Raw genomic sequence first — 21,695 nt, 5'->3', positions numbered from 1 at the left:
GTTAACCTAACCTGCATGTCTTTGGACTGTGGGGGAAACCGGAGCACCCAGAGGAAACCCACACAGACATGGGGAGAACATGCAAACTCCACACAGAAAGGCCCTCGCTGGCCGCTGGGCTCGAACCCAGGACCTTCTTGCTGTGAGGCGACAGTGCTAACCACTATGCCATCACAATCACATTCATGTTAAATACTAATTAGCATACACCTGTCATCAATTAAAGTGACTGTTTAACCCCAAATAAAGTACATGTTATTTCTAACATCCAACTGGAAAAGCCGTGGGCTATACAGAGCTTACAAAGCAGGTACTGGGCCTCATTGTTGAAAAATATCAATCAGGAGAGGGTTACAAACATTTCCAAGACATTGGATATACCATTTTTGCATCACAAAAACCTGCTATTTTAAAAGAGGTGTGTAGACTTTTTATATTTGCTGTATGTTATTGTGGCACTATTTTTTTTTTTTTAAATAAAGTAGTTTATTCCATGTATTTTGGGACTGTCCAAATACATTCTCAAAGAGTATTTTAGAAATTTTAGACCAGTGGGCAGTGTGTGTGTGTGACATTCCTCCATCACCTAAACTCTGCCTGCTACTGGGTGACTGAGCTACCACAGGTCTCGCATAACACATTTTCTTTTATTATGATGGGCATTAATACAGCTGGAGAGCACATTAATTTTCTGCTGGATGACCACGATAACTGAAATGATAGCAGCAAATGAATGTGTGTTAGAAAGATGCATTGGTAGTATAGGAAGAGAATGTCTGCAAGCTGGAATCACTTCATTAACCTTTCTGTTCTGTCCAAGTCATTCATTCATTCATTCATTATCTCTAGCCGCTTTATCCTGTTCTACAGGGTCGCAGGCAAGCTGGAGCCTATCCCAGCTGACTACGGGCGAAAGGCGGGGTCAATTTAGAGCCACCAGTTAACCTAACCTGCATGTCTTTGGACTGTGGGGGAAACCGGAGCACCCGGAGGAAACCCACGCGGACACGGGGAGAACATGCAAACTCCACACAGAAAGGCCCTCGCCGGCCACGGGGCTCGAACCCGGACCTTCTTGCTGTGAGGCGACAGCGCTAACCACTATAATTTATTCTTTTTTTAATTTGAAAATTGACTAGTGTGTTAATGTTACAGCTCGAGCAGACCGCGTGGGAAGGAGATGATGTGTGTTTAGTGAAGGTGGTCGCGCGGATGCTGAGCGCTTGGCAGCGCGTCATCATGTGCCGGTGAGCGCGCGCTCCGCCTCAGCTGGTCCTCCAGCGTCTCTACCTTCTTTGCCGCTCCATCAGCCCTCGTTGGCTGGCTGAACTCTCACCCCGGCGCTCGGCAAATGTCAAAGAGAGGCCCGTGCCGCAGCAAGGGGGCGTTGAGGGGGGGAAAACAACTGCTTTTCTCATTTTTTTGTAGCAACCCAGTATGGTGTTTTTCTTTATTTTTGGTTAGAAATAATTAAATATCTCAGTGAAAGCATTATTGTAAGTGACGGAAGAGAAGGACAAGACAGCCAGCAGCAGCAGCAGCAGCAGAGCCGCCTCCTGTGTGCAGCACCTCGGACTCCGCACCGCAGCTCCATCGCTCTCGGCTCGCGCTCCGATTCGCTGGCAAACATGTGAGTAGCGCCTGAGCGCAGCGGCTCCACCGGTTCTGCAGCAGCGACCACATTCAACACTCAAAGCGGGCTGATGCTCGCGGGACTCTCTTTATTATTGTTTGTGTGTGTGTGTGTGTGTGTGTGTGTGTAGCCCGCAGTATTTCCGCCGCGGCTGTCACTAGCATCCAGCTGTAGTAGGCTTTACGGTAGGACTGTGTTCCTCTACAGTACACCGTTTTCCACAGAGCCTGTTCTCGCTACACACGTTCCTCTCGCGGATTCGAGCTCATACACGGCTGCTGCCTGAATCGTAGTCTAGTCTTTATGTCCTACATGATTGACGTTTGCGTTGCTTTAATTCTAAACAATACCATAATGCCATTTTGAAGCCTGGGTTGTTCTGCATCCCCCCCCACCCCCCCACCCATGGTGCATGCTCGCCTTTTCTCATTTAGCCTGCTTTTCTCTGGGCACAGCGCTCATTAATAAATATCTCGTTTAGCGCGTAACCTTGAGCTCTGATTTTCTTTCGGTTTGCTCTCATTTCTACACCGCGGGATGATGAACCTGCTGCAGGTGTCATTCAGAGACTCCACATCTATACACAGGAACAGCATGCGTGGAGGCTAGCATACATACATTTATACATTTTAGCAAGATATATATATATATATATATATATATATATATATATATATATATATATATATTTCAGCCCATGGTTTGTGCAATCTGATACGGATATTTACAGATATAGGGTTTGCATTGCACTGCCACGAGATCACGTGGACCGGATTGTTTAACTGAGGATGGAATGGGATGCAGTTTCATCCCAGACAGCTATGCACTGTGACTCAATGCCACATGAATGAAACTGGAAGGCGTGATTGCAGAGTCGCAGATTTGGCGCATATTTAAAGAACATGTCACCTTCTACTACGAAGCTTTGTATGATCATGCATGTTTGCACATGCAGTAGCTGGGTCAGTAGTAGTAGGCCGCCTTTGTGATTTTACTTCATGATCGGGGATATAAGGGCTTTATCCGTGTGGGGTCAGAGGCTGCTGGGTTCAGGAAGTCAGAGGTCAGAGGCTGCTGGGACCAGACTGCACTCAGAGCTTGTGCCCTTACTGTTCTATACCGGGGATATTGGGAAAAAGTTCACTTTTTGTTGATGCAATGCTTTGTGATCAGTCTCATCTGCTCCTCGGGTCCATGTTAACATTCATGTCAACATTCATTTAGGATAGAAGGTTCAAAGTTGCACTGCAATACTATCACCTTTTTTTACTCATCTGTTGTTATAGGCTACTTTCATCTGGTAACTATACACTCTCAGGGGGGGAAAAGGCATTACACTTTAGGAGTTTTGAACCTTTAGTAGGCCCGTGTACAGTATTGTGCAGAAGTCTTAGGCATACTAATTTTTAGTACAAACTTTGTTTTTGATTTTTATTTCACAGCTTGTACATTATTAAGTCACTTTAGATTTCCAAACATTAGTTTTCCAGTACAAAATGAAATGTTTGTCAATATAGAAAGCAATATATTATGTAAGAAACCACTTTTCAGACAAAAAAAAAAGAAGACTGCTGATTTTGCTGCAAAAATAAGAAACAAGTCAAAATCTCCCGAAGAACTTTGGCTCAATAAAACTTACCAGCTAGTGTCCTTATAAAACTGTACACATTGTACCTGAGACTGTTTTTTTTTTAAAGCAAAGAAACGTCACACCAAATACTGACTTTGTTTCATAATTTATTACTGTTTATTGCTGTCATACTATTTTTAAATGTAAAAAACATTTCATTTCATTATTTTTGAAGGCATCTTGGCTTCATGTCATTTCTTTGCATGTGCCTAAGACTTTTGCACAGTGTCTTTTACCCTGGTAAGCTGCATCTGTTAATTAGTAAAAACTAATTACAATCCATTTGTGTACCTTAAATCATTTTAAAGGTGCTCTTTGTTAACATTTCCAGGTGAAAGATACATATTAAAGCTACAAAAGAAGTATCTTTGAGGATACTACCCCAGCGACAAGGAAAGAAAAGTTTCCCACCATCTCCAAATCAAATCCTACTCTTACAGCTTAAAAAACAAAACAAAACTGGGGATATTAAGTTTCACTCTCTGTATGTTCATTTTCTTTTTGTACTATATAATTTGAATGCCTTTCAGACTCATTTTTCAGAATGATTTGCATTTCTCATTTTTTAATATGATTCCACATTGTGGTATTAGAACATGTCAGTATGTTTGTCACTTGTCTTAAGTAAGCAGAACGTGCTTACTTTCTCTGTTTTAAATATCATTTGATGACACGTTAAATTCAGGGTTTTTTTTTTTCCACAAACCAAATTTATTTTTGCATGCAAAAGATACAACTAAACCAAAACCTTGGAAATATAAAAAATGTTTAAGTTAGTTAAATAGTTAATTTTGTAAACATGCAACTTGCATGATATAAATAAATGTAAGGAGTTTTGCATTAAAAGTATGAGTGTTTGGTTTAAAAGTTATGCTTTGACATTATGAATGGTCAAAAGTTTATGGTTCAATATCTTTACCATATAATTTTAAGCCTTCAAACTTTTATCTTATTGTTGGCATCATTATACTTGGTGTTTTGAAACCCTTGACCTAAATTGGTAAACTAACTTTAGCTTGCACGTCAGTGTCCAGCTTCATTCAGTATTTTGGGGACTGGAAATAGAAACTAGAAATCCATGAATGGATCTTGTGTGTGTGTGTGTGTGTGCGCGCGCGCGCGCGCGCGTTTTATTTCGGACAATACAGACTTGTTTTGATATTTCCTACTTTTGCTGCATTAGAAATTAAAAAAGAAATTGTGCCTGTTGTCATGTTTAAAGCACCATTTACATATAAAACAATTTTGGAGCTTTTGGAGAGGTTTTGGAAATTTTTGAGATTCAAACATGTACAGTGTTGCTTGAAAGTTTGTGAACCCTTTAGAATTTTCTGTATTTCAGCATAAATATGATCTAAAACATCATTAGATTTTCACACAAGTCCTAAAAGTAGATAAAGAGAACCCAGTTAAACAAATGAGACAAAAATATTATACTTGGTCATTTATTTATTGAGGAAAATGATCCAATATTACATATCTGTGAGTGGCAAAAGTATGTGAACCTCTAGGATTAGTAGTTAATTTGAAGGTGAAATTAGAGTCAGGTGTTTTCAATCAATGGGGTGACAATCAGGTGCGAGTGGGCACCCTGTTTTATTTAAAGAACAGGGATCTATCAAAGGCTGATCTTCACAACACGTTTGTGGAAGTGTATCATGGCGCGAACAAAGGAGATTTCTGAGGACCTCAGAAAAAGTGTTGTTGATGCTCATCAGGCTGGAAAAGGCTACAAAACCATCTCTAAAGAGTTTGGACTCCACCAATCCACAGTCAGACAGACTGTGTACAAATGGAGGAAATTCAAGACCATTGTTACCCTCCCCAGGAGTGGTCGACCAACAAAGATCACTCCAAGAGCAATGTGTGTAATAGTCGTCGAGGTCACAAAGGACCCCAGGGTAACTTCTAAGCAACTGAAGGCCTCTCTCACATTGGCTAATGTTAATGTTCATGACTGTTCATCAGGAGAACACTGAACAACAATGATGTGCATGACAGGGTTGCAAGGAGAAAGCCACTGCTCTCCAAAAAGAACATTGCTGCTCGCCTGCAGTTTGCTAAAGATCACGTGGACAAGCCAGAAGGCTATTGGAAAAATGTTTTGTGGATGGATGAGACCAAAATAGAGCTTTTTGGTTTAAATGAGAAGCATTATGTTTGGAGAAAGGAAAACACTGCATTCCAGCATAAGAACCTTGTTCCATCTGTGAAACATGGTGGTGGTAGTATCATGGTTTGGGCCTGTTTTGCTGCATCTGGGGCAGGACGGCTTGCCATCATTGATGAAACAATGAATTCTGAATTATACCAGCGAATTCTAAAGGAAACTGTCAGGACATCTGTCCATGAACTGAATCTCAAGAGAAGGTGGGTCATGCAGCAAGACAACGACCCTAAGCACACAAGTCGTTCTACCAAAGAATGGTTAAAGAAGAATAAAGTTAATGTTTAGGAATGGCCAAGTCAAAGTCCTGACCTTAATCCAATGGAAATGTTGTGGAAGGACCTGAAGCGAGCAGTTCATGTGAGGAAACCCACCAACGTCCCAGAGTTGAAGCTGTTCTGTACGGAGGAATGGGCTAAAATTCCTCCAAGCCGGTGTGCAGGACTGATCAACAGTTACCGCAAACGTTTAGTTGCAGTTATTGCTGCACAAGGGGGTCACACCAGATACTGAAAGCAAAGGTTCACATACTTTTGCAACTCACAGATATGTAATATTGGATCATTTTCCTCAATAAATAAATGACCAAGTATAATATTTTTTGTCTCATTTGTTTAACTGGGTTCTCTTTATCTACTTTTAGGACTTGTGTGAAAATCTGATGATGTTTTAGGTCATATTTATGCAGAAATATAGAAAATTTTAAAGGGTTCACAAACTTTCAAGCACCACTGTAACCAATGTATAGACTGATCAGTCATAACATTAAAACCACTGACAGGTAAAGTAAACAACATTGATTATCTTGTGACAAAGCAAGCCGACAGAGGCAGTGTGATGCAATGTTCTGCTGGGAAATCCTAGGTCCTGGTATTTACATGGATGTTACTTTGACACGTACTAGCTACCAAAACATTGTTGTTGACCAAGTACACCCTTTCATGGTAACGGTATTCCTTAATGGCAGTGGCCTCTTCCAGCCTGATAATATGCCTTGCCAGACTGCAAAAAAATTGTTTAGAAATGGTTTGAAGAGCATGTCAATTTGATCACGCATCTCTGGGATGAGCTGGACAAACAAGTCCAATCTATGTACAGTGGGGCAAAAAAGTATTTAGTCAGTCACCAATTGTGCAAGTTCTCCCACTTAAAAAGATGAGAGAGGCCTGTAATTTTCATCATAGGTACACTTCAACTATAAGAGACAAAATGAGAAAAAAAATCCAGAAAATCACATTGTCTGATTTTTAAAGAATTTATTTGCAAATTATGGTGGAAAATAAGTATTTGGTCAATAACAAAAGTTCATCTCAATACTTTGTTATATACCCTTTGTTGGCAATGACAGAGGTCAAATGTTTTCTGTAAGTCTTCACAAGGTTTTCACACACTGTTGCTGGTATTTTGGCCCATTCCTCCATGCAGATCTCCTCTAGAGCAGTGATGTTTTGGGGCTGTCGCTGGGCAACACAGACTTTCAACTCCCTCCAAAGATTTTCTATGGGGTTGAGATCTGGAGACTGGCTAGGCCACTCCAGGACCTTGAAATGCTTCTTGCGAAGCTACTCCTTTGTTGCCCGGGCGGTGTGTTTGGGATCATTGTCATGCTGAAAGACCCAGCCACATTTCATCTTCAATGCCCTTGCTGATGGAAGGAGGTTTTCACTCAAAATCTCACGATACATGGCCCCATTCATTCTTTCCTTTACACGGATCAGTCGTCCTGGTCCCTTTGCAGAAAAACAGCCCCAAAGCATGATGTTTCCACCCCCATGCTTCACAGTAGGTATGGTGTTCTCTGGATGCAACTCAGCATTCTTTCTCTTCCAAACACGACAAGTTGAGTTTTTACCAAAAAGTTCTATTTTGGTTTCATCTGACCATATGACATTCTCCCAATCCTCTTCTGGATCATCCAAATGCTCTCTAGCAAACTTCAGACGGGCCTGGACATGTACTGGCTTAAGCAGGGGGACACGTCTGGCACTGCAGGATTTGAGTCCCTGGCGGCGTAGTGTGTTACTGATGGTAGCCTTTGTTACTTTGGTCCCAGCTCTCTGCAGGTCATTCACTAGGTCCCCCCGTGTGGTTCTGGGATTTTTACTCACCGTTCTTGTGATCATTTTGACCCCACAGGGTGAGATCTTGCGTGGAGCCCCAGATCGAGGGAGATTATCAGTGGTCTTGTATGTCTTCCATTTTCTAATAATTGCTCCACAGTTGGTTTCTTCACACCAAGCTGCTTACCTATTGCAGATTCAGTCTTCCCAGCCTGGTGCAGGTCTACAATTTTGTTTCTGGTGTCCTTTGACAGCTCTTTGGTCTTGGCCATAATGGAGTTTGGAGTGTGACTGTTTGAGGTTGTGGACAGGTGTCTTTTAGACTGATAACGAGTTCAAACAGGTGCCATTAATACAGGTAACGAGTGGAGGACAGAGGAGCCTCTTAAAGAAGAAGTTACAGGTCTGTGAGAGCCAGAAATCTTGCTTGTTTGTAGGTGACCAAATACTTATTTTACAGAGGAATTTACCAATTAATTCATTAAAAATCCTACAATGTGATTTCCTGGATTCTTTCCCCCCATTCTGTCTCTCATAGTTGAAGTGTACCTATGATGAAAATTACAGGCCTCTCTCATCTTTTTAAGTGGGAGAACTTGCACAATTGGTGGCTGACTAAATACTTTTTTGCCCCACTGTAGGTCCCATCTCACAACTTAGAGGACTTAAAGGATCTGCTGCTAACGTCTTGGTACCAGAAACCACAGCACACCTTCAATGTGTCAGAGATTTCTTGGTGGCGCATGGGAGACCTACACAATACAATATTAGGCAGGTGGTTTTAATGTTATGGCTGATTAGTGTATATGTGCAGTTATAATTGCAACTGCCTGTATAAAGGCCTCTAATTATAATTAGTGCAACATTAGATCTAAAATGATTATACATTACTTGTCTCTAATATAATGTATTAATTCACTTTTTAGTGAATTACATGAAATAAGAAATGAAATAAAGTTTTGCACAAGTTTGGCATCTGTAAAACACAACGAGTTTAATAGTGTCAGGTACAGAAACCTTTAAGGAACTAGCAGTACCAGTCTTCCAGTAAATGATGGCCTAGAGGTCCTTAAGCAGTAGAATATATTTATTCTTCACTATCAAGAGGCAGAGCCTGTGCACATTTGCGAGATAGAAAGATCATGTAAAGTAATTATACAATCACATCCTGAGGGAGTCTGGGAATGCAGCGCAGATTGACTTCCATTTTTATATCTTAATCACAGCACACTTTCTGGGAAAAAGGACAAAATTCTCAGAGGACTCTCTCTTCTTGATTTGTCAGGAGATATGAAAAGTTTGCACACTGGGACCTGCTGCTCGTACCAGCATACCCCTGCTCCACCATGACCCCCAGCAGAGAATTCTGGGATTGACGTTAGCATCACTCCCACTGATGGCCTGCACCAGGTACAGTTTCTTTTTCTCTACACACTTTGGATGAGCTGTTCTAACTAAAGTGTGTGTATGTGTGTGTGGGGGGTATATTGAATGGTTTTATGCTTATACTGAAAACTGATGTGATGAACTTCACCACATAAAAGGTTTCAGCTAACTTGCTGAAGCTATGGGGAGCTGTTGGAGCTGTCTATACAGGGACGCCATTCAAGACAACCACCCCACCAAATTTAAGGTACATGCAGCACTTGATGGCACACAATGTTTCATTACATGTTTAAATACAAAGATTAGTATCAAAAGGCCCTGGAGAGAACTTTCAGTGTGGAGACTTGGCCTTTTAATGGCTAGAGCAGACAATTCTGAGGTGTTCCTTTTCGTCGGTTTTCAGTTTCTCGCCTTTCAGAGGGAAGTGGCTCAGTGGTGAAGGACACTAATCAGAAGGTTGTGGGTTAAAATAACAGCACCTCCAAGCACTTAACGCAGCTATTCAGCTTTAGTCTGTCTGAATTGTAAGTTATTTTGGATAAAAGTGTTAAATGAACCTAATGAATGAATGAATTAATTAATTAATTAATTAATGCATTTTTAGGTTGATGACATACTTTTCTAACATTGCTATTAACTGCCAAATGCCATAAATGGAAAAAAAAATTAGGCGTGAACTATAACAGATGTCAGAAGTGTCCACACTGCAAAAAATGATAGCAAGTGAAAATGTCTTGAAAATAGTTGAAACTATTTAGCATTTCCTATTAGAAGAATACAAGACACCGATTCTGAGATTATTAAACTTAGTTCTAGATTGCAACCAACTTATTCTAAGATGTCTTATCGAGTAAAAATATCTGTCTGTGCAGCAAGATAATTTCACTAGTATTAAGTAATTATCTCCTCAAATTCAGTTTTCAATTTTTTGCAGTGCCGGCTCACAGGCTGCATACTACTGCATTTCCTGTAGCCCAAACATTATATCCTCCTTGCCAGTATTTTCTTAGTAAAGCAGTATTTGAGTAATATAATGACTGACTCCGAATGATGAAATGGCTCACAAGCGCTATCAGTTTTCCTAAGTCAGCATGGCTACTTCTCCAAAAATATGTGAAAGGAGGAAAGTTGATGGACAGTAAGGACAGGTTCAAGAGAGATGGGTGAGTGAGTGCATGTTTATTTATTGGTGGGGATAAGCTGGTGGTATTTTGTCTCTGCTATGCTAAAGAAATAAACAGCCGTGAAAAGCTGTGATAGGCAGAATACAATATACATCACCAGTGCTGCATAAAAATAAGTATGCTACCTATACTAATAACCAGAAACAGCTTAAAGTTAAAGAACTGAATCATGGCCTTCACACAAAGAACAATCCCAAATCAGAAAAAGTTGGGATGGTATGGAAATGCCAATAAAAAAGAAAGCAGTGATTTCTAAATTTACTTTGACTTGTATTTCATTACAGACAGTATGAATCCAAGATACATGTTTTGTCTGGTCAACATCATTTCATTTGTTAATTCGTTCCTGCATTTCAGGCACATTCCAAAAAAGTTGGAACAAAGGCAATTTAGGACTAATAATGAGGTAAAACAATTAAATAATGATGTGGTTTGAAACAGGTGATGTCAGCAGGTGATTGTAATCATGATTTGGTACAAAATCGGTATCCAGGAAAGGCCTAGTCTTTGAGCAGCAAAGATGGGCCAAGGATTTTCAGTTTGTCAACAAATGTATGAGAAAATTATTGAAATGTTTAAAAACAGTGTTCCTCAAAAATATACAAAGGGATTTGGATATTTCACCCACTATGGTGCATAATATCATTAAATAATTCAAGGACCCTTGAGGAATTTCGGTGCATAAAGGACAAGGGCACAAGCCTCGGCTGAACACCCGTGATCTCCAATTCCTCAGATTGCACTGCATCAAGAACTGTCATTCATCTATAGCTGATATAACCACATGGGCTCAGGATTATTTTGGCAAACCTTTGTCAAGCACCACAACACGGAGTTACATCCACAAATGCCACTTAAAACTTTACTGTACAAAAAGGAAGCCTTATGTTAACTGTGTCCAGAAGCGCCATCGACTTCTCTGGGCTCGGAGGCGTCTGGGATGGCCCATCACACAGTGGAAATGTGTATTGTGGTCAGACGAATCAGTATTCCAAGTCTGTTTTGTAAGAAATGGACGCCGTGTGTTCCAGACGAAAGATGAAAAGGACCATCCAGACTGTTACCAGCAACAAGTCCAAAAGTCAGGGTCTGCCATGGTATGGGGTTGTGTCAGTGCCCTTGGCAAGGGTAACGTACACTTCTGCGATGGCAGCACTAATGCAGAAAGGTACATCGAAATTTTGGAGCAATATGTGCTGCCTTCAAGGCGACATCTTTTCCAGGGATATTTCAACAAGACAATGCAAAACTACATTCTACACACATTACAAAGGCATGGCTGTGGAAGAAGAGGGTGCCTGTCCCCTCTGTCCCCAAAAGAGAATGTGTGGCAAATTTTGAAACGAAAAATAACGATGCTGACCCCATACTTTTGCACACCTTAAGACCTGTTTGCAGGAAGAATGGGACAAAATAACATATGAAACACTTCATCACTTGGTGTCTTCAGCCCATAAACATCTTACAAGTGTTGTGAGAAGGAATGGCAACATTGCGAAGTGATAAATGCTTTACCGTCCTAAGTTTTTTTTTAACGCGTTGCAAGAATCAAACTAAATGTTTATTAAAAAAACAACAACATTTAAATCATGAGGTAAAACATCAAATAATGTGCTGTTGTATTGTTCTGAGTGCAGCACAGGTCAAATCTTATTTATCAGAACCATTGTTCTCAGTTTTAATTGCAAGTTCAACATACCATCCCAACTTTTTCTGACTTGGGGTTATATGAAGTATGCAGCAGCACAGAAAGATGTAAGTTTTATTATTTCTGAGGAAACAAACTTTTCCAATGCAAGACCTAGATCTTGCACAAGATAACAAAAGCAACAGTTAGCCTTAGTTTATTATTCTTCGAAGGCAAACTCAAGCTCTGCACTATACAGTGATTATGTTTTTGATCTGTACATAACCTGCAGGTGACAAATGTGGACGATGAAGGGAACGAGCTGGGATCGGGGACTATGGAGCTCACACAAACTGAGCTCATTCTGCACACACGAAAGCGTGATGCCATCCGGTGGCCATACCTCTGCCTGCGCCGTTATGGATATGATTCCAACCTGTTCTCCTTTGAGAGTGGGAGGCGCTGTCAGACAGGACAGGGTGAGTTCACTAATCCACAGAGAACTGGGCACTTGCCTTCTGTCATTTACAGTCAATTAAATGTTGAGCTGATGGATAATTAACTTGAGTAACACACAATCACAATAGCCAGAGAATCAGCTTTGTGTATGACTGTTCAGTGATTGAATATTTATATGGCCCTTGAATTAATGGACTCAATTTCAATACAATTTTCTTCTGTTATTGGGCTGACTGGTTTGTGAGGACATTTCCTACATGTCTTAAAGTAGGATATATATTTAGGTCAGTTTAATTGGTCTGAAATGAATTGATTGGAGAATTGTTGTAATTGATTTGTAGTTGTTTTTGACCTTCAGCACTCTTTAGGGTAGATGGTGTTTCTTCTAATTACAGTGTAGTATAGTGCATGGTACTCTACAGTAGGTTTTGGTTCTCTACTGCCCCCTAGTGACAGGATGAGTAATAACCAATGAAAAATGGACCGATCCAGGTGTAGGAAACTTATAACTCTTCTTATAGTAACATGATATCTTGTTAATACTCTTGAAGGAGTTTGCTTAAAACTTACAGACCTGCATTTTGTTATTCACCTCAGCATTCTCTACTCATACTGTCTGAGATTGTGTGTAGTGAACGTTGAAGGTGCTTTTCTCTGTTCTCCTGCAGGGATCTTTGCATTTAAGTGCTCTCGGGCAGAGGAGATCTTTAACCTGCTGCAGGAGCTGATGCAGTGCAACAGCATTAATGTGGTGGAGGAGCCCATGATCATGACCCGACCTGGCCACGCACAAGAGATGGAGATGCCTCGAACCCCTCAAACACCCAACAGTGAGACACACACAAACACACAGCCAGCAATCAGCCTTAGATTTACATATACATCTCATCTCATCTCATTATCTCTAGCCGCTTTATCCTTCTACAGGGTCGCAGGCAAACTGGAGCCTATCCCAGCTGACTATGGGCGAAAGGCGGGGTACACCCTGGACAAGTCGCCAGGTCATCACAGGGCTGACACATAGACACAGACAACCATTCACACTCACATTCACACCTACGGTCAATTTAGAGTCACCAGTTAACCTAACCTGCATGTCTTTGGACTGTGGGGGAAACCGGAGCACCCGGAGGAAACCCACGCAGACACGGGGAGAACATGCAAACTCCGCACAGAAAGGCCCTCGCTGGCCACGGGGCTCGAACCCAGACCTTCTTGCTGTGAGGCGACAGCGCTAACCACTACACCACCGTGCCGCCCTTACATATACATATGATGACAAAATAAGTTTATTAAATATTTAAGTTATTTCACAAAATCGAGTCGTACATGAGCTGATAGCCAATGAGGCGCTTAGCCCCGAGTTGGCTATAAGCCATGTACAATGAGATTGAGAGGACTAACTGTTTTATTCTATCCACATTCACTGGATTTTCAGAAACGGAGCCTTTTTATTTTTTTGCAAATTTGATAAATAAAAACTTTATACAAAACGTCTGACAAAATCATTTCTGCTTAGAATGTAAACAAACTGGCCAAATGATAGTAGCAATTTGTGAAAAATGCTGTAATAATAATAATTGTTGAAAAATAACAAAAGATACGTTCTTACTGTCAAATACTTTTATTCCATACTTTGTTGCTTTTTTTTTTGTATTTTTTGGGGTTGTGTTTTTGAGTAGAATTTTTATTTCGTCCCCAGTTGGTTCAACAACACGCTCTGCTATTTTGTTTTTCTCTACTCACAGTATAGGAGTTGATAGTCTAATAGTAGAGTAGCCAATCAGAGGATGCGATTGCTCATATCCAGTGAATGTGGATAGAATACTTAGGATTATGTGAGGCAGATCTAGCTTTAACCTGAACATATTAATGCATTTGAAACATCAAAACGCATCTAATGTGAATGTTTGCAGGTCTGTTACACGTCATTTTGTTTGTTGCTGTTCACACATTTTATTGACATTTACCACAAATCTGTAGCTAATATTTCAGCATTCCATGTCAATACCACTGTACACTGTTCATAATAACTTCACTGATCATTTGTGTGTAGCTCCTGGGTTCCCAGTGCAGACGTTTCCTAATGGATACCCGGGGTACCCTATAAGTGCAGACTCATCACAGCCCTCCCTTACCGATGACCACAGACACAGCCTCATGGGGATGGATGACCAGGTGAGGCCAACATGCACTCTACATTGCAGTTATACATACACACACAGCCTCAATGCCATATGGGGAATTAATACCACTTCATTATATTAAAGTAGAATCATAATCTATAATCACATTTTAGAAATTTTGCTTTTCCCCTGGCTTCATTTGAACAAAGCATGAGGGTGCCTCTGTCCTGTGTGATAAATTTGGTACCTCACGATCACACAGAAGATTCCAGATCTGGAAGTGAAAATCGTTTGTGAATCTGGAGGTTAATACATTTCCACAATTTCAACTGTAAGATGAAGGAGACAGGTTTGTTGAAATAGGAGCAGGAGCCCACTGGCCAAAGGATAACAGGAGTATGTGCGAGTAGAAGCAGGATCGGTGAGATGTCAGCGTTCACTCAGTAAACAGTAGCTTGTGCAGCCTAAGACTGAAGGGAAAATGGCCTTTCAAAAATAAGAAATAAAAGATTAAAACAAAGCATATTTGCTTGAATCAGGTGAAAAAAATCTGCCAATGGAACTAGTCAAATTTGACTTGGTAAGATTTCTTAAAGTAAGATGAAAAATCTAACCTGTTTTTAGATGAAATAATTCCAAAATAAGATTGGGGAACTTATTATGCGAGATCTGATTAACTCAAAATAATCAAAATAGTTCTTATAACAAGATCGTACTTCTTACATTTAGCCATTCAAGTCATTTTTATTTATTTCATTTTAAGGGTATTTCACTTAAATTCATGACAAAGTCTTAGCAGTAAAAACTGAATTTAAGATAAATATACTAATATTAGGATTGTTAAATTCTACAACTAAGCATTGCTAGCTTAAAAGATTCTCCTTTTGTGACCTGTAATTAGTAAAATACTCTAGATATGAGACCAGAGACTATCTTGAATCAAGTTGACGACACGTGTAGCATTGCAACAAGTTTAATTTTTTTTCCCATTTCAACATTCAAACATTAAAACATCTCTTTAAGATTCCACTTCCCCAGGACCTCAGGCACCAAAAAAAAAAAGTCTACGCATTTTGACTTACAGTGCTTACACAACGCCAAAGCAACAATGCATTTTGGGGGCACTGACTATTTGTTTTTGTTTGTTTGTTTGTTTGTTTGGTGCCTGATCTTGTAAACTCCTCATACACATAAACAAAAACCTCACGAGTGGGTGGGAAAAAAAATAAACCACTGAACTTGTCCTCCACTCACTCATAGCGTTTTTGAAGGCACTTGTTTGGTCTAGAGTGTGTACAGCATCTAGAAGGATCTCAATCTGAATGACTGGGAAAACAGCCGCAGTAAACTTAGGATATGCGAGCTGACAAAACATCTACGCATTTTGACTTACAGTGCTTACACAACGCCAAAGCAACAGTGCATTTTGGGGGCAAGATTCAAAGATTTCAGTAAAGTTCATTTATTCCCAAAACAAGCATACTTTTTTTTTCTTGAAACAAGATGAACTGCGGGGCAGCACGGTGGTGTAGTGGTTAGCGCTGTCGCCTCACAGCAAGAAGGTCCTGGGTTCGAGCCCCGGGGCCGGCGAGGGCCTTTCTGAGTTTGCATGTTCTCCCCGTGTCCGCGTGCTCCAGTTTCCCCCACAGTCCAAAGACATGCAGGTTAGGTTAACTGGTGACTCTAAATTGACCGTAGGTGTGAATGTGAATGGTTGTCTGTGTCTATGTGTCAGCCCTGTGATGACCTGGCGACTTGTCCAGGGTGTACCCCGCCTTTCGCCCATAGTCAGCTGGGATAGGCTCCAGCTTGCCTGCTACCCTGTAGAAGGATAAAGCGGCTAGAGATAATGAGATGAGAAGATGAACTGCATTTGACAAATGTCCAAAATGTACTTACTTGTTTAAAAAAAAAACTTGTTTTATTTTCAAAGGTGCTCCAAATAAGACTTTTTCAAGACATTTTGTCTATACAAGATTTTCAAGATGGACTGTCTAAAAACTAGCCTTTCTAGCTAAATGAGGTTTTGCTTGTTGGCCAATTATGTCTTATAATAAGGGTGGCTAGATGTTTTGACTTGAAAATAGACAAATAAACTTCCTAAGATTTTTATTTTTTGCAGTGTAGAGTTAAAGACTATTTTAAAGACAATGCCATCAAATGACATTTTGCAGCCGTGCCAATAAAATTCTGTGGCATCCTGCACCTAGCAAATTGTGATGTCAGTAATTGCTTACTATGGTATACTTTCATACTAGTATGTTTATTACATTACACTGCAAAAAATGATATCTTAGCAAGTGAAAATATCTTGAAAATAGTTGAAACTATCTAGCATTTCCTATTAGAAGAACACAAGACACCAATTCTGAGATTATTAAACCTAGTTCTAGATTACAACCAACTTATTCTAAGATGTCTCATCAAGTAAAAATATCTGTCCATGCAGCAAGATAATTTCACTAGTATTAAGTAATTTTCTCCTCAAATTCAGTTTTCAATTTTTTGCAGTGTAAATATAGATGTACAGGCTTGTACTAAGCCCCTTTTTTCTGTCCATAGACACATACGTATGTGAATACGGTTAGTATGGAGAGTGAACTTTCAAGCCGCCACTGTGTCCGATCCCTGCCCGAGGTTCGGCCCCCTGCCTTCACCGAGGCGTCCACCAAACCCAGCCAGCCCAGCATGCACTGCTGCGGTATGGATGACTCCCACAAGGACCCTCAGCTCTTTCTCCAGCCAGGGGCTCAGGAAGTGAAGTTCATGCTGGGGCCAACACCGGCACAGCGCCATCTTTTGGAGCGAGACCGGCACTCTTCTCACCCTCTCCGAGCACCCGATGGCAGCTCTGAAACAGAGGGAGAAGAGGCCCCGCCCCTTCACATGTGCAACACACATGCCTATCACCATTACCACCATCATCTGCACCGGCACCCCAGCATGGAGCCTTGCCCAGGAAGCCAGCTAACATATGAGAACATTAATGGTCTTCGAGGGCCACGCAGGCAAAGGCTAAGCCCCAGCAGTGCCTCCCAGTCACAGTCTGTGGGCTCGAGCAGCAGCAGCAGCACAGCTGGAGAAACACACCCACATGCACACCCACACTCTCTGCCACTCTCACACACACACGCCTCCTCATTGCCTCCACAGGGCTACAGTGGGGGTCATCGCCGCTCTGCGCTGCTCAACTACGAGAACCTTCCGTCACTGCCACCAGTGTGGGAGTACCGTGCTCTTCAGCGGGATGAAGAAGAGGAGCAGGATGAAGATGAGGAAGATGATGAGTATGAGGAGGAAGAGGAGGAGGACTTTGATGAGTATGAATACTCAGAGGAGCCAGGAACCCCGAATGGATATCATCAGGACAGTGGTGGCAGTAGTGGGATTCATCGCGATGCTCTGCAGAACTACGTCAACACAGAACAGGTGGGGAAATGCTTACAAAGGACCTACAATATCTAGTACTTAATTTACTACAGTAGCATTGCTACGCCATGTTAGATTAGAGTTCTTGCTGCAGAGATCCTGCACAAACTTTGCTGTAAAAATCAGCAACACATCTCTTTATGGAAGATATGGTTTATTTGTAATACTACACCAGCTGACGGAGAGACAGAAAACATAATGACTGGCTCACCATCTCTGCTGACTGATCCAATGGCAAAGGGTTATACTGGGTACAGAACGAAACATTTTGGTGAGAAGTAGACAGGCTGTGAGATTCAGTGTTAGATGCTGATTTGTCTCAGACAGTGGGGAAATGCCTACACCAAAAGCTGAGAGATTACACTAGTCAGAGAACATCCTGTTTCAAAATAACTCTAGGATAAAATCCGGATCTAACAGCCATCATTCAAATGCTCTGTTCAGTATATACTGTGCCCTCCATGATTATGGGCACCCCTTGTAATGATTAGTAAAAAGTCTTAGAAAAAATCCACCTTTTGGTGAAGTCACTCATCTCATGCTGAAAAAATGAGAAAAATCCAACCTTTAATTGAAATAAATTTATTCAGAGAAAAACAAATCCCTCATCAATAAATTATTATTTTCAACAAGAACACATGCCGCTATTATTCACACCCCTGGAAATTATAATGAACACAAATGTAACTGAAGCATGTTTCCCATTTAAACTGTACATTTTTTGAGTTGATTGGCATGTGTAGGAACTTTCAAGCGGTAACCCATGACTTCCTGATTACCTGGGGAACAAATAAGAGGTGATAGAGTCCAAATTCTCTTAGTCATTCATCAACATGGGAAAGATAAGAGAGCACATAAACCAAATGAGGGAGAAATGTGTTGACCTTCAGAACTCAGGGAATGGTGATTGAAAAAAAAAAACCCTACTTTCCTGAAAATGCCCATTTCTACTGTTAGGGCAATAATAATAATAAAAAAGTGAACACTAACTGGAGCTGTTACAAACTTGCCTGGAAGAGGACCCAAATTTATTTGTCCTCCATGTACAATGCAGAGGATGGTAAGAGAGGCAAAAAAAAAATCCCCAAGGATTACTGTTGGTAAATTACAAGAAAAGGTAAAATTTAAGTTTTCACAACCACCATCAGATGCCACTTCCATGCCAACAGATGATTTGGAAGGTATGCCAGAAAAAAAAAATCCTTTTCTATGGTCACTATGTTTTCTGAGCACCTGAAGTTTGCGAAACACTACCACAACTTTGACTGGAACCGTCTTCTATGGTCTGATGTAACAAAAATGGAGCTTTTTGGCAGTAAACACCCAAGGTGGGTTTGGTGTAAAAAGATGGATGGCTATAATGAAAAGAACCTGATCCCAGCTGTAAAATATGGTGGAAGGTTTATGATGTTTTGGGGCTGTTTTTCCTCCAAAGGCCCTGAAAACCTTGTTATCCAAAGGCCCTGGAAACCATGCCATCAGGGACCCCATGAAATACCAGGACATTTTAAATCAAAATCTGGCTGCCTCTGCCAGGAAACTAACGCTGGGTCGTCACTGGATCTTCCAGCAGGACAACGATCTAAAGCACATGTTCAAATCAACACAAAAATAGTTAACTGACCACAGAATCAAGCTTCTGTCATGGCCATCTCAGTCCCCTGACCTGAACCCCATTGAAAACCTGTGGGGTGAGCTGAAGGAGAGTGCACAAGAGAGGGTCTCAGACCCTGGATGATCTGGAGAGATTGTGTAAAGAGGAACGGGCTCAGATGCCCTGCTCTGTATCGCCAACCTTATAAAATGTTATAGGAGATTCAGTGCTGTTTTACTGGCAAAAGGAGGTTGGACAAAGTATTAAATGGCATTAAATTAGTAGCACGTGTTCTTGTTGAAAATAATTATTTCTTGATGAGGGATTTGTTTTTCTCTGAATAAATTTATTTCTATTAAAGGTTGGATTTTTCTCATTTTTTCAGTGTGAGATGAAGCGACTTCACCAAAAGGTGCAGTTTTTTTAACCCTTTTAACTAATGTTTACAAAGGGTGCCAATAATAGTGGCGGGAACTGTTGCAGTGGAAGTCCTATTGATCCAGGTTATCTCTGTTGGGTATAGCAATACAACTGCAGTATTTATTTTAAAATGGCCAATACGTATCGTCTTCATTACAGTTATAGCAATATAACCAACATGCATCAAAGACAGGAAATGTCTTTTGTATCCAAAGGATGTTTATTTTAAAGGGCATTATTAACAGACCCAAATGTTATTATAATATTGTCATATAATAATATTATAAAAATAGCAGCCCACATTTAAATTTTAACACAACGTTAAAAAAATAATAATAAAAACCAGAGTAAAGTAGCTATTAATCTCAGTGACTTGATAAGTATATTACATAATTTTTTTTTTCTTCTGATGTTTTGAAATCCCTTTTTTGTCTTTGGCTCCTGTGGAAATAACTACACAAAATTCCTCAGCTTGTTTGGGGATCCTCCTGGAAACGACTCTCGCGTCCAAATGACGTGAGCATGACCTATGTATTATAATTATAACTGTTAAAAGATATGTTTCTTATTGATTGTAGAAATTGAGGCAAAGGCAAGTTTTGTATTTTTCTATCATTCCACCTTCAGAGAAAATGTATGGATAAAACACACACACACACACACACACACACACACATAAATTCCTGACGTTTTTGACCATGTCTTGTTTTCCCAACAGATTCAGCCTCCCACCCATCTGCATCACACATGCCCTCCTCATCCTCAGCCCTCTGAGAGGGGTGGCCGAGTTTTCAGTTTTGATTTCCGCCGCCATCGGGCGGGGCGTGGGACAGTTGGCAGTGTAACCTGTGAGCAGCATGGTCGCCACCTGCCCCCTCCACCCTCTCGCCAGCTCAACTACATCCAGGTGGACTTGGAAGCTGGAGCCTCGAGTTGCCCAGGACACGGAGGGGGCGGAGCTCAAGTGCCACAGAGACCGCCTCCAATGAAGCGTGGCATGGCTACTGCCCCAGTAATGCCTCCTTCCCGCCGTGGTGAGTGTTATGCTGTGATCGACCTGCAGAAAACTGCAGCCATGTCCAATCTGCAGAAAGCCCTGCCTCGTGATGATGGCACATCCCGAAAGACCCGCCACAACAGCACCGACCTGCCTCTGTGAGACAAAATGAGTGAAAAAGAGTGAGGGGGGGAAAAAAAGAATGTCATGGGTAAGAGTAGAAAACAAAGGAGCTCTGTGGTGTTACTGTCCTCTCACCGTTTAGTTGGAGTTTCCATCCTCACACTCATATTCTTAACACATTTGCACTTATGCCAGCTACTTCTTGTGGATACAATAAGGCGAAACTGAATATACCAGCTGTATGTTATATAAATTCATGCAATTTTTAAAGGTGGTCCGTAACTGATTTTGGTGCCCAGTAACCATCAAATTGTAATCAAGCCCCTCCTTCTAAACTGAGCCTCAGAGTTTAAACACAAAAGTTGTTTAAAAGAATCTAAAATGAAATATCACATTCCAGATCAGATCTGAAGTTGCTCTGTAAACAGCTGTATTTTCAGCTTACGTAAGAGAGGGCTACATGTTTAAAGCTTGTTTATTCACAGCAGTTTTTACTCATCCATCTGGTCAATCATTAAATTTTATAGTATGCTACGTCTGAGAACATACAACTCATTTTTTAAAATTAACCATTCAGTACATTTAATTTAACATAAAATACAGTTTAGAAAGTTCTTTGTGTCTGAAAGTACAGATTAGGAAAGAGTAAACAACATTACAGTCTGACTGCTGTTCCCACACCCCCAAATTAATCACTTCTCTGTGATTCACATTCAAGTGTTAATGAAGTGCAAATCCACGAGTATGTACAACATATTTATGTAAATCTATGTTTTGGAAAAACTGTGCAAAGCATCATAGCCATGTATATGCAGAAGGAAGGACTTTCATTATTTTTTTATTAAAAAAAAAAGAAGTCA

At 40.7% G+C, this 21,695-nt stretch overlaps 1 protein-coding gene across 1 annotated transcript; it reads left to right on the top strand.

Moving 5' to 3' along the window:
* The first annotated feature begins 1,606 nt into the window (after positions 1 to 1,606).
* On the top strand, positions 1,607 to 21,695 carry frs3 (fibroblast growth factor receptor substrate 3). The gene is made up of 8 exons (XM_060919652.1): positions 1,607 to 1,630; positions 8,717 to 8,900; positions 9,035 to 9,123; positions 11,980 to 12,166; positions 12,815 to 12,976; positions 14,203 to 14,324; positions 16,835 to 17,701; positions 20,434 to 21,695. Exons 3-8 carry the CDS (start codon positions 9,058 to 9,060, stop codon positions 20,872 to 20,874), a joined length of 1,845 nt encoding a protein of 614 aa, XP_060775635.1. The 5' UTR covers positions 1,607 to 1,630; positions 8,717 to 8,900; positions 9,035 to 9,057; the 3' UTR covers positions 20,875 to 21,695.

This window comes from Neoarius graeffei, chromosome 4, assembly GCF_027579695.1.
Source record: "Neoarius graeffei isolate fNeoGra1 chromosome 4, fNeoGra1.pri, whole genome shotgun sequence".
Lineage (NCBI taxonomy): Eukaryota > Metazoa > Chordata > Actinopteri > Siluriformes > Ariidae > Neoarius > Neoarius graeffei.
This window is presented reverse-complemented; position numbering and strand designations above follow the sequence as displayed.

What these genes read in the sequence shown, in the direction of transcription:
- frs3 (XM_060919652.1), top strand. Translation starts at nt 9,058, where the DNA reads ATGGGGAGCTGTTGGAGCTGTCTATACAGGGACGCCATTCAAGACAAC. An exon ending in GCGCTGTCAGACAGGACAGG is followed by an intron (nt 12,167 to 12,814) that starts GTGAGTTCACTA and finishes GTTCTCCTGCAG; the next exon opens with GGATCTTTGCATTTAAGTGC. An exon ending in ACTACGTCAACACAGAACAG is followed by an intron (nt 17,702 to 20,433) that starts GTGGGGAAATGC and finishes TTTTCCCAACAG; the next exon opens with ATTCAGCCTCCCACCCATCT.